At 36.8% G+C, this 13199-nt stretch overlaps 1 protein-coding gene across 2 annotated transcripts in view; it reads left to right on the top strand.

Annotated features, from left to right (window-relative positions):
• Positions 1–1808: 1808 nt before the first annotated feature.
• srpx (sushi-repeat containing protein X-linked) overlaps positions 1809–13199 on the top strand; it is a 94082-nt gene continuing 82691 nt past the window's right edge. The window contains exon 1 of one of the 2 annotated variants that reach the window (XM_039745079.1): positions 1809–2089. In XM_039745079.1, coding sequence (XP_039601013.1) covers positions 2020–2089 — 70 coding nt within the window. In that variant the 5' untranslated portion in view covers positions 1809–2019. The remainder of the gene's footprint in view (positions 2090–13199) is intronic. The other variant, XM_039745080.1, reaches the window with a different exon arrangement.

Below are 13199 nucleotides of genomic sequence, written 5' to 3'. Positions count from 1 at the left end.
GGCTGATTGTGGGCTTTGGGAGAAATTGGTAGAGGCTCTACCACCCTCTTCAGTAATAACCACACTCAGGTAGAGCGAGTGGACAGTTTCAGACACCTCAGTGTCCATATCACATAGGACCTAATCTGGTCTAAGAACATTCACCTGTTAGTGAAAACTTCACAACAATGTCTATACCACTTCAGACACCTCGTGGATTTCAGTCTGTCCTTCCAAATACTAAAGATCTACTACATATCCACTTTTTAAAGTATCCTAACGGGAAGCATTACTGCCTGATTTGGAAACCACACGCAGCAGGACTGCAAGGCTCTGCAGAGAGTGGTGCGGTGACTTGAACATATCACTGGGTGTGCACTCACCAACTTTCAGAACATCTGTATTATGTGATGTCAGACCAGGGCAAAGAAATTTAATAGAGATACCAGTCATCCCCACAATGGCCTCTTTCCTCTGCTGTGATCAGGGAAATGCTACTGCTTGCCAGAACACCAGTTCAGAGAGACTGAGGAGAAGCTTCTTTCCACAGTCAATCTACATCCTAAATGAGGACAGTGCCTTGAGCTACATGATGCCTGAATGTTAATTCTTTTAAATTGTTATTTATTATCTTCTTATATAATATGCTACCGTGGCTGTCCAGGAGTTAAAATCACCTGTACCTCGCAAACCGTTTTGAGCTATTGACCTGAAATTTGGTACACATATACCACGTGACCTCTACTGTCTGCTTTTGGGGTGATGATTTTTATTACTTTTTTTATTTTTATGTTATTGTAGGATCAATTCTAGGCAGCACACAGCAGGGCGGCCATGTGGCACATGCATACAGGTGCCGTTCTCATCCCTACCACCTTTGCCGTCACTTCCTCTACCTCTTCATATCTTAAATCATTCTTGAGGCAGATTGAACACTTAAGTGCCAGCTTAAGTGAAAAATTAAGAAAAATGTACTAAGTAATTGCAACACAAAAATTGACTTAATCGTTTTTAACGAGAAAAGATGCTAATGGAAGAACAGAAAAAGCATGCCGCTAGAGTGGAGAAAAGAAGAGCTGCTCAGGAAGCAGCAAGTGCATCAACCTCTGAGCAAACGAATGCTAAACATACAGAGAAACAGTATGAAAACTATGAATGCTCAAGTCAAGTGCAATGCGCAGTCTAACAAGTGATGCTGACAGAATATGGGCCCTCTACCTGCTGCTGTTATCCATCTTTTCCTGTATTTGTGAAATGACAGACCCATGTTAAGCCATTTAAATTGGATTGGAATTCTGCCATTGTGTCTGCTTTGTGTGATGTTTTTAAATGACTAATATACCAAGATAACACCAATGTAACTGGTGGACCATTTGGTGTCAAAACAATTGTTTATGGCTGTTAGCTGGGTTTCAGGTCCAGTACAAATGGCCTCCCATCCGGGTTTTGTTCCTACCTTAAAGGGTGAAGCTAACTTCTCCGCCACTACTACTGATAATTAAATTTTGATTCCTACAATACGCGTTTTAATTCTGTTAGTAATATCTGCGGGTGAACGTGTTAAAATGTTTGATTCTACCCAGAGTTTACGGTCGATGTGTGAGGCGCGCTTTGCCCTGACCCTCCCCTCACCCCCGTTATAGGCAGCGCAGGAGGTGGAAAGCAACCAGCATCGCCAGAATCGAACGTCTTCACCGCCGCCTCGTGCCCCGTTCAGAAACCTGAAGCACTGAGGCTTCCCACCGTGGCTCCAGCAGCGGACGGGTATCCTCCCGATGAAGACATCTCCTTCATTCGCCCTCGCTGACGGCGGCGTGGGCCCCACAAACACGAGAAAAGGGGGAGGGGGGTCTCGTCCAATGGCACTCCTCGGGGTGGGACTCCTCCACTGTCTCCCCGCGAGTCACAAAAAGAGGACACTTGGCGAACGGCTGTCCTCACATCTAACTGCCTGTAGGTAATCCCTGCTGTCTTGGATTTAGCGACTTTAAAAGTTAACAAGAAAGTGGGCGCAAGCCTGACTTGACGCCGTGTTTGGCCATGGAGGTGTGCTTGAAGGTTTCCGTGTTTGTGGCAGCGTGTTTCTCTTTTACCTGCGGGTATTATGAAGGTAAGAGTATGCGACCAGCTCATCTCCGTGTCGTGTCGTTTAGGGATTTGAATTGGATTTATCTGAATGCATTTGTTTGGATTATTTTAATAATATATTTAAATATTTCACGCCTTTCCACGCAGGCAGTTTTTTTCTTACTTTTTTTTGCTCTGCTCCGCCCGGCTCCGAGACGCCTTGTTGACGTGGGGCGATTTTTTTTTCTTTTTTTTTGGCAGGGGGATTAATAAACTCGGGAGTTTCAGCAAGTCCTTGACATGCAAATGAGACCTTCTGGATTAACGGTTGGATCAGTCAGTCAGTTAGAAAGATTGTCTTTTTTTGTTTTAGATGAGGTCGTTTAAGTTTAGATCAACCGTTTATTTAAAAGTTTTACGTTGACTACCGATAACAGACAAATTGATGCCGCAGATCTTATCCATTAACTTCTTTATAAATGTATACTCAGTGATCATCATATTACGCATTGATCACCGAATACACCCGCCACAGCCGTGACAGTAAAACCTTACTTTATTTTTTGGTTTATTTAAGTATGTCATGCCTCGCGAGTGCCTAGTGCTGCCTCATGGTTTCATCAGGAGACGCTAGAAAACACAAGGTTTTACAGTGTGCTTTTTAAGACATCCCAACGATTTTCAAGTTTAAACTGGTTAACAACTTTACATGAGTGTACTGGTTTGTGCATTGTACCCAGTGCTCAAAACTAACATGCCAGGCATCTCATGATATTGAGGATGAATTTAGTGGGTAGGAAATTGGATACATGGTTTGGAATATCACATGAGAAAACTGGTTAGCACTGCTACATAACGGCTCCTGGCAGTAGGCCACTATTTCTGACTTGGATGCTATATGAGTGGAGATTCCACATCCTCCCCATGTCAGAGTGTCTTGCACCCACATCTCAAAGACACACATGTTAGCCAGATTGTGGAGTCAAAATTTGTGCATTGTCTTATACTTGATTGTTTTTTGCCTTGTGCAAAACGCTGCTAGGTTGTTCTTCCATGTGAAAATGGATAGGCGATCACAAGTATAGAATAGTAGAGCAGTAAGTAGTGCTGTTGCCATACATATTCATGAAGTAGAATTTAACCTAGATAAGCCTTTGATATGCCATAGCTAAATACAAACTCAATAAAACAACCACCATTCTATTTATATAGCAACACTTAATGACAAAGATCATGCTCCTCATGCTGTTTCCCAATTTCAACAGGTTAAGTGCCTTGCTCCTACTTTTGCATTTAAAGTAAAGACATGCTTCTTATGCTCAAATATCTCATTAAAACACTTATGTGACAATTTAAGACATAAGTACGAACTACAGTTTTAGGGAGTGCATTAATGGCACAAATGCAATGGCACGCTTTTCATGTAAGCAGAAGCGATTTAACAGATTTCTCCAGCAAACTGTCTCAGAACTTGTGTCAATGATATTGCTAGTGCAACTGCTTACTGCTTAAATCTTTTGCCTAGTTGGCTCTGTAGCATTTTCTGAAAAGCAGCCAGCATTGTGCAGTGACTAGCACTGGTTTCTCATTTCCTGACTGTATTGTCAGTATGTTGATTGCACTTTCTCTCTGTGCCTGCATGTTTTTTTCTTTGAGTGCTGAAAAGTCTTTGGATGGCCCAAAATTATATACATTTTCCAAAGTCTTGCTTGACCTTTTTACCTTAATATGAAAGATCCGATGATTGTGTGAGTGGCTTTCAATCATTTTGAAGGTTGTGTAAAGGAATACACTGCTCAGTAAGGACGAACAAACAGTTTGCATGGTTGTCATTTAAGAATACTTAGATTAAATATACAAATTGAAATTAATTAAATTGTTAACTTTAGAGCATTTGAAACAAATCAGAAATTAACATAGTAACTGAGGATAGTGAAACCAGTCTATGACAAAGCTTAATTTAGAAAACTGAAAACAATTTGTAAATATAAGCATAGTTATTTTAATTGAACAAACACAAATTGCCATCCTTTCTTTGTGCAACACACTCATCCAGTTCGGAGTCACGGAGAGCTGGTGCCTATTCTAGCAGCATTTAGTACAAGGAAGAAGTAATCTTGGGCATATGTCCATTACATCTCACTGACTTATACCGAGCCAGATTACAGCTGGTAATTAACCTGACATGCTCATGTTTGGGATGAGGAGGGAACACTATAACCCTGGGAATGTTCTTCTTAAAGCACAATCCACAACATGAAAGTTACCTTATCTTTGCAAAATTATATTTATATCATGTGGGTATAGTAGTGTGTTGAACAGCCATAAACCCAACCTCTCTTGTTGCTCAGGAATCCATTTTAAATCTTTCTTGTCTTCTTCTTGGAAAGCCCATCACTGGCAAAGGCATTCCTTTAATTTCATGTGCACTGTGATACACTGCACTTTTGTAGCATTCAGTTTTTCATGTCTTCCTGCCATTACCGTATCTTCAGGACTGAGTGGTCATTATAGATCACTGTCTGAAATCCAGGACTTTTGAAAGCTAATTGCAGCAACATTAATATGAAAGTTAGTAAGACATGACTGTAAAGTAAAATGTGGTGGACTATCTATAACAAACCTTTTACTTTGACAAAGTGGCTGTCAGTCCAAGATATTATGCTCAAGTAATTGACTCGGTTATTTTAACTGAGCAAGCTGAAAGCAATTAGTGAATTAAAATGATATGGTTGTTGAACCCCCAAGCGATCTGGAGGCACCTTAGTAAAGGCAGTGGAGTCTTAGTGGGTCGATTAATTTGTGTCTTTGTATCTTTACCCTCCTTGTTCTACAGGCTAAATATTGTAATAGTTTTGTATCCTGGTATACCACTTTCTTTGTGTGTGTGTGTGTGTGTGTGTGTGTGTGTCTGTCCATTTCTGTATTCCAACAGCTTTTGCCTTTTCTTTTGAATCCATCCATCTTAGCATTTGCATTTCTTTCTGTGGTCAACCAGGGCATTTTATAGCAGTTTCAATGTAAGTCAGATGTTGTGAACTGGCAAAAGTACGCTTTGAAAGGTAAGAAATGGTGGCAATTTGCAACTTTGAGTTGGTTTTTTTTTTAAACATATTTCTGAAACTGTGCACACAACACTCTGACATGTTTATTACACAACTTCCAAGTTTTATTTTTACACTTGGTTTAATGAACTTTATACCTTGTTTTTTACCATGTTTTAATGAACAGGTAATGGCGTACCACCTTAATTTTGAAAAGTTTCCAATAACTTAAATTCTGTAGATTTGAGTTTAAGACAAATCACAGAATTGCTTTTAATATTATGACCTTGAAATTGTAAATGAGAAAAAAAAATAGATGTGACTTCTATAATTGGCTTAGAAATTGATGAAAGTATTTATCTTTCAGAGTCGGTGGCTTACAACTGTGTTTGTAAAACCGAGTTCAAACACTTGTAAGTTGCAATCACATGTCCTTTGGTCATTTCTATTAATTTACTTCATATCAAGACTAACATGACAGAATCACATGTTGTAAGATGGATAGTATAGTAGAGCTGTATTTAGCACCTCGTAACTACAAAGAATTGGGCTCAGATTTCTCCCTTGGCACTCCCTGTTTAACGGTTTTACTTACACTCCACACCGGCATGTGTTTTTCTCCAGGTATCCCTGCTATTCCCAAAGATGTGGGTTAAATTAAATGGCTCAGTATGATGGAGTGTGAGTGACCCATGTAGTGGATTGGGCACTGTTCCCACTGTGGCCTGGGTAGGCTGTGCCCCTTAAACTGGTGTTTGGGAAGGTTTGATAATGGATGGAAAATTTTGTGGAATCTTCAGTTTAACTTGTGTGGTATGATCCTCTAATCCTGGCAGATTTTGTCATCTTCCTCTTTGGTCTTACTTAAAATTGTGAGATTTACAGTTTGGACATTTGCCAAGTGCTGTACATCTTGGGTAGTCGTTTTTTCCCTCTAACCTAAAAAAATAATGTCAGATTTCAGATTTTTTTCCACACTTTTTACCTCTTGAAGGACATCTACAGTTCTTCTTTTAGTTGTCTTAGGGATGTTCTATACCAAGCAACTACTGTGTTCATGCGCATTTAGAATTTTTGGCGTTTTCATTTGCGATGTCTCACCTTTCCACTTCGTCTGTTTATTTGAATTTTTGGTCATCTTTTTGGAAGAAAGTCAAGGTAACTCTTGATTTGCTCTTCAGCCTGTGCAAAAAGGCAATTAACAAGTAGTTCTAATTTTTTTCTTCAAAATGAAATGAAAAGGAAATGCATTGCACGTATCATTCCATAGACAACATAAGCAACAAATTAAATTTCTACCAGAGCTGCTTATGCTTTTATTTTAAATAATGAAAGGTTAGAATTTTTTCATGACCCGCAAAAGTGTGTAACAAAGTAATCTCAGGTTCCACTTGGAATTACCATTTGTTCATACAAAAGTTCCCACTGGAAGACTCATACTTATGCTGGTTCCAATGGCCAGAAAATTCCCACATAACACAAATAAATAAGCAGAGCTAAGAGCTCCCACCTAAGCAATTGTAGGGCTTGCCTCTTGCTGCTCCAGGAAATAATTCTGATGCTGGTCAAGAAGAGACTTTAAAACTGGAATCTGGTGGAAGTTTGATTATAGAAAGGCAGGGGTTTGCAATGCTTGACCAATGAAACTGAAAAAGGACAAATATTATAGACAACAACAATATTTATTTATATGGCTCATTTTCATAGAAACAATTTAGGTCAAAGTGCTTGCCAAAATGACATAAGGGAAAACTGCATGAAGTGAAAAACAAATAAGATTAGGCAATAATGATAAAGGATTAGTAACAAAGAAGGTAAGGTCAGATGGCAAGGAGGACAGGAAAAAAAATCTAAGCTGGAATTAAAAAAAAAAAAAAAAACAATCTGCAGGGGTTCCAAGGCCAAAAAGACCGTCCAACTCCCACTGGGCATTCTACCTTAACTTACTTACTTACTTAAATTGTTCGTAAATCAGTCCTCTTTGTTTTCATGCTTCACATGATAGTATTGTATGATGCTGATCATGTGGACAGCTAGGACACCTGGCTTCTTTCCATCAACACAGATGCCTTGATCAGGTGATGGTGGTGCAGATCACCACCACAGAAGAACCAGAAAAGCTAGCAGAGAATAGTAGAGGTTAGTTCAGATTGTGGGTTACTGAAGAATATTATAATTAAATGCACATATAGTCTGTGGGGTATACAATGAAAATGTAGCTACGAAAAAGCCTAATTAAAATAACAGGTTATTAGCAGTTTTTTAAAAAAATGTTCCATAGTATTAGCCTGCTGTATTTCTATTGGTGAAGTAGTCCAGATTTTAGGTGCATACCAGCAAAAGGCTGTCTCACCACTTCTTTTAAATTTGGCTCTTGGAGTTATAAGCAGCCCTCCATTTGAAGATCTACGGTAAGAAGTTGGAGTGTAGTTGGATAGGAATTCCAAAATATAGGATGGAGCCAGATTTAAGGCTTTATAAACCATTTGTAGAATTTTGAAGTCAATTCTAAATGATACAGGTAATGAATGTAGCAACATTAAAACCTGTAAAATGTGCTCAAATGTTCTTTTTCTAGTTAAGATTCTGGTGCTGCATTCTGCACTAATTTAGGTGATTGATATCTTTCTTAGTCCTGTTAGGAGTGTATTACAGTAATCTTGTCAATTTAAAACAAAAGCGTGAACTAATTTCTCAGCATCTTGTAAAGTTACAAGAGGTCTAACTTTTGCTATATTCCTTAAGTCAAATAATGCAATACTAGTAATGTGGTTAATATGCAATTTAAAGTTTAGGTTATGGTCAATAATTACTCCTAAATTCGTTACCTCCAAATTGGCTTTTAAGCCTAAGGGATCAAGTTTGTTTCTAATGTTTTGACTAAACAGGTAGAAGAGGTGAAACAGAAGTTTTTACTTTGGTACTGACGTAAAAAGTGGGCTAAGTGCATCCAGAGAAGTATCATCATTTATTGTTAGTCTTTATTTACTTCTTTTGTTTATCTCTCCCTTGTATGTTTTATTTTCTATACTGATGTCTATTTTGGCATTTAACAAGGCTTAGAGATTTGTCAGCATCACCACATATTACCCACAGTTCAAAGTATGTAGTTTATTTATTTATTCATTTTTATTTATTATTCTCATCTTTTTTTTGAGTAATACAGAAAATCAAGTCACTGGACTTGATGTGTCCACTTGGCAACATTCTATTCATCAACAGTCTGTTGTATATAATGGCTATTTATACCTCAATAAAATGTGCAATGATATTAATTTTTCTTGTTTATAAATTTTTTATTCATTACTGCCAGGAACACATTAACATTTAAATTCTCAAGTTTCCCTTTTATTTAGGTGAGTTTATTATTTCTTGTTCATTTTGTTTTTATTTTTGTTATGGTACTTTCATGGATACATGAATAGCTATGTTATTTGTTAACAAAGAGTTCAAACTGTGACTCATTTAATGGAATGACCTTCATGACAGACTTTATGGACAAATAAAAAAATAAAAGAAAGGAAAATTAACTAGGAAATAATTACTGGTTTTGTGGCTTTAGGTTTGGTTCTGGTAATGTGTGACAGTTCTGCTAACTTCTAAAAGAAAGACCTGTGCTGCTTAGTATATTTGTTCCCTTTGACTTCTTGTTTGTCCTACTGAACAGTGCTTGATCATGTATTTCAATGAATGAATGGCTAATAATGCATGTTTTGGGGGCATGCTGTTTATCCTAAAAGCAGATATTTAGGATTGTACACCAAATAAAATCAAGGTGAATGAAGCGACATGTGGACTTCAGACAGCTTGCCTGACGTGTAGGAGATTTCCCACAAAGCTGAGTTCCAAGAATGAGAAGACGATTAAGAATTTTTTTTTATTTCTATTTTAACAAAGGACATTGCCGTGGTAAGTGGTTGTGCCTCATGGAGGCCTGCAACAGGTTTCTGCATAGAGGTTTTTATTTTCTCTGAATGCCTGCATTGGTTTTCCTCCAACATCCCAAAAATCTTGTTGGTTTGGTTAATTTGTGATTCCAAATTGGCTCTTTATAAGTGCAAGTACTGGGGTGTGAGTGAAGTGCTTTCTGCTTTGTATGGTTAACAGTGGATTGCACTGTGGGAAGTGTCCAGAAGGTGGCAGATGACTATGGCCCTGTACCTTCACGTTTTAGTACTTCCTGTAGTTTGTTTACTTTGCCCTTTAATTTCCAGATTTTAAGACAGTTTATGGCATCTGGTACCTTGAGGTAAATCTTTTTTAGTTTTAAAGTTGCTTTTTACACAGAACAATTGAGGATGTATTTCCTTGCATTCCAACATTGCTGCATTTCAGCTTTCCCTTGTTAACTTTCTAAGAAATGTTAAATGAAAAAAACATCTGTTGGAATTTTGCTTTACAAAGATGACTTAGCTGGCTACAAACTCTCAAATAATGACACAGCATGATGACAACTGGAGTATGGCACACTGGGAAAAACCAGACTTTGTGACCGACCTTCAAATTAGCCAAGCAGTCATGAACTAGAATTTCCTCGGGTGCGGTTTGGGTCAGGTACAAAAACAAGCTGCTAAGTGCTGGCTATTGAAGGCTTCTTGCTAAATTACAGAGTACTTTGGGATTTTGCCCTCAGTACTGTCCAAGCTGGGAATGCAACCAGGGTTGTTGAAACTGAATTTTCAAAAAGGTCAGGGCTTCACAAAGTATCATTCATGCAAAGCATAGAGAGTCAATTGAGCACAGTTTGTCTGGCTCATGTCTCTTTTAATAAAGTATAAATTGATTTACAGTTGGTTTCAGCATTTTGCTTACACTGTATAATATTGCATTAAAGTGTTTGAATTAAATTACTAATGCATATGCTTGTTTGATTGGTACTGTGTATTGTGTTGTACCTTGAATCTGGAAACCAGCAGGTAGAACCATTCATCAATTGATGGACTGGTACATGGTATAGGATTGGTTCCTGCCAACAATACAGTTAATTATTGTTCTCTGCTTGATTAACTTAAATGGGTACTTTGTGAATAAATAAAGATTGAATGATGTTGTTGGGTAACTTTTTATTCACCGGTTAGCCTAATTTAAAATTGTTTGAGATTACAGAGAAATCCAGTATCCCTGATAGAAACCCCCATTGGCACAGTTTTTATATAAATTCAGTGACCAAACAAAGATTCAAATCCAGATGTGTTGGAGAGGCAGCAGTGTTTCCTTTTTTTGCCATATATTTTGCTTTTGCCTATCATGAATAAACCGTCACTTCCATTATATATACTGTATCTCTCTAAAAGTCCATTTTGAATGAGATGTCATAATCACACACCTCCATAACTATGCATAAAGGAGTGTGGGAGTTGGGATGACTGGAAATGGTAACAACAGTTCTAGGAAATAAACATTAAAAGAAGAATCAAACAAACTGGCTTTTTGGCTTGTCTTCACTAGGGATGACATGAGCTGCTCCATTTGTTAATACCAAAATAAAATTTATTGTTTTAGTGCTCAAAGAAGGCACATCTCTCTTAATATATGTACTGTGTTAACAGAAACTCTTAATTGCGGAAGTACCCAGTAAGCAGTACAGTTCATGGATAAATACAAATTTGCAAAAACTGAATTTGTGTTATTTGTTTGGTTGTTGGAGGTAATTTTTATATGTATAACCATCAGTACAAACATGCATCTTATATTTGAATGGTATATTGACAAATGTAGTGCTGTCTCACAGTTATAAATTTACTGAGTACAGTTTATTATGACCCAAGTTATTTTCAAATTTGGAATTTGGACACTGGTATAAGCAAAAACAAAGTATTATTGGTCATATAAGATACTTTGAAAACAGCACAACAGAGTGTGTTGCAGGAGCTCTGAAATAACGGATTCATGTAAAACTGACAAGTTTGATTTCATACAGGAAGCTTTAAAGTTGGGGGAAATGTATAAAAAAGGACAGATTTGGAAAATTAAAGCACTAGGTGTATGTGACATTTGAATTTGAATTTGAATTCATCTGTCAAATATTACTCTTTAGTAATACATTTTTTAGAAAATTAATGATGCAAATATTAATCTTAGAAAAGCAAATGTTACAATCCTAATAGACTGGGTGTCTGACAAACCAGACTTTAAGAGCATTTTGTTAGAAAATCCACTTTAAAGTGTTTGTTTAAATACAAATATCCTGCATTATCAGTAATAAGTAAGTAACAGTACAGATACTATGTAATAATGTTTGAATTTTTATTTTTAGTATTAAGCATAATTTTTCAGTCACTGGAGAGAATGTTTGAGAATAAATTTAAAATGTGTACATGCTAAGATAAATCGGGTAGTTCATGATATATTATTCTTTATATACCTTATACTGAAATCCACTCATTTGTTGATGCACTGAGTGGGTATCCTTATTTCTGCCACAGATTAACATTCAAGCCCTGCATTTAATTTTGATATTTATGAATGACAGTACCAGTTTACTTAAGTGACAGTTGTATAACTACTTGGTAAATTACAATTTTTCAAGTGAAAATTATTTTCTGAAGTAGCAAGGGTTTTGGTACAAGAAAATATGCCTTTCGCGTTTCTGACGCATACTTTTGACAACAAAAGTAAACTGGAAATAAAACATTTTATCACATTTTCTTGGTATAATATTTCTCAAGGCAAGAATTAGTGCTGGGCGGTATGACCAAAATTCTATATCACGGTATTTTTCAAAATTATACCGGTATTTGATGGTATATTTTTCCCCTTGCATGAGTGGATGTTAACCACATTTTCCACTGCAATTACTGCAGAAGACTGGCTGAGAATAACCTATTCCACTGTCATGAACATTGTACAAAAACACATTTTAATACGCACACAAGTATTAATACAGGTTTGCATGGCCCCATAAAGTGTTAGTTTTCAAGGGGGTGGCACTAATGAAGAGAAGGAATTGCATTGCATGACAGTTGTGTTCAATAAATAGGTTCTATATTTTGACTGCATTTTGCAAACAACTTAAGTTAAATTTTGACAAAATATTGAGGCATTTAGACTTAATAAAATATTCAGAGCTGCTTGTCAAAAGTTGTATTGCGCTGAACATGTCTTAGAAAAGGCATAAATAGTGAATATTTTTTGTAAACCAGCTACACTTTCTGTTAATGTTAACAATCTCTGTCCACTGACATGTTAAAGTGAATTTTTAAACAACTTTACCATCATTAAACTGCATAATAGAGTATTTAAATTAATAAATAATAACAATAAAATAAATAATAGTGCAACTTCCAGTAATAATACTATTACTTCAAGACTTCAAGCCCAGGTGCATTACACAGTATTCACCAAATAAAATAAAACAAGTGCAACTTGGTGAGACATCTTTACCAACTGAACCATCATTAAGGCAAATTGTATTAATATGGACCTTGCTTCAAGCTAAGCTATATACATAAATAATAAAACTGCAGCTTGCATTTATAATGCTATTTGTGGTATAGTCCTACGGAAACGTATTAGGGCCACAATGAGGAAAAAAAACCAAACTTTGTCGAGAATAAAATCGACATGTTGACTTTATTCTCAACATTTCCACTTTAATCTTGATGCTTATGTCGAGATTAAAGTCGACATTGCCACTTTATTCTCAGTTTATTTTGTCATTAAAGTAGAATGTCATTTGAAAACTTCATCCTAAAATAAATATTTAATTTACTAGATTTTCTCAAACCCCGTCATAAGTTAATGTAGCACATTAAATGCTTTGTGTTAAGTGTTCCCTGACCCAGTTGTTAATCGCTACCGCTTCTTAAATTGACTTTTTCCGCACTAAGAGGAGGCGCAGGCAGGGATCACCGCACAGAATACATTCACTTCATGATATTCCTGCTTTCCAAAAATTTATAATGCTAAGATTTGATGATATATATTGATGATATATTCATGATGAAATGCATTAAGGCAGGTATTAAACATGCACGGTAGTGCTGCTCCCTCACAGTAAGGAGTCCCCTGGTGTATGTTCAGCGTAGAGAACTTTATGGCAGGTGTGACGAGGCTCCAGAAAACTGGATATTTGAATGGGTATCGTACAGGTTTAACTTAAATATTGTG

This window comes from Polypterus senegalus, chromosome 2, assembly GCF_016835505.1.
Source record: "Polypterus senegalus isolate Bchr_013 chromosome 2, ASM1683550v1, whole genome shotgun sequence".
NCBI classification, from domain to species: Eukaryota; Metazoa; Chordata; class Cladistia; order Polypteriformes; family Polypteridae; genus Polypterus; species Polypterus senegalus.
Note: the sequence above shows the minus strand (reverse complement) of the source record. Positions and strands in the feature narration are given on the sequence as shown.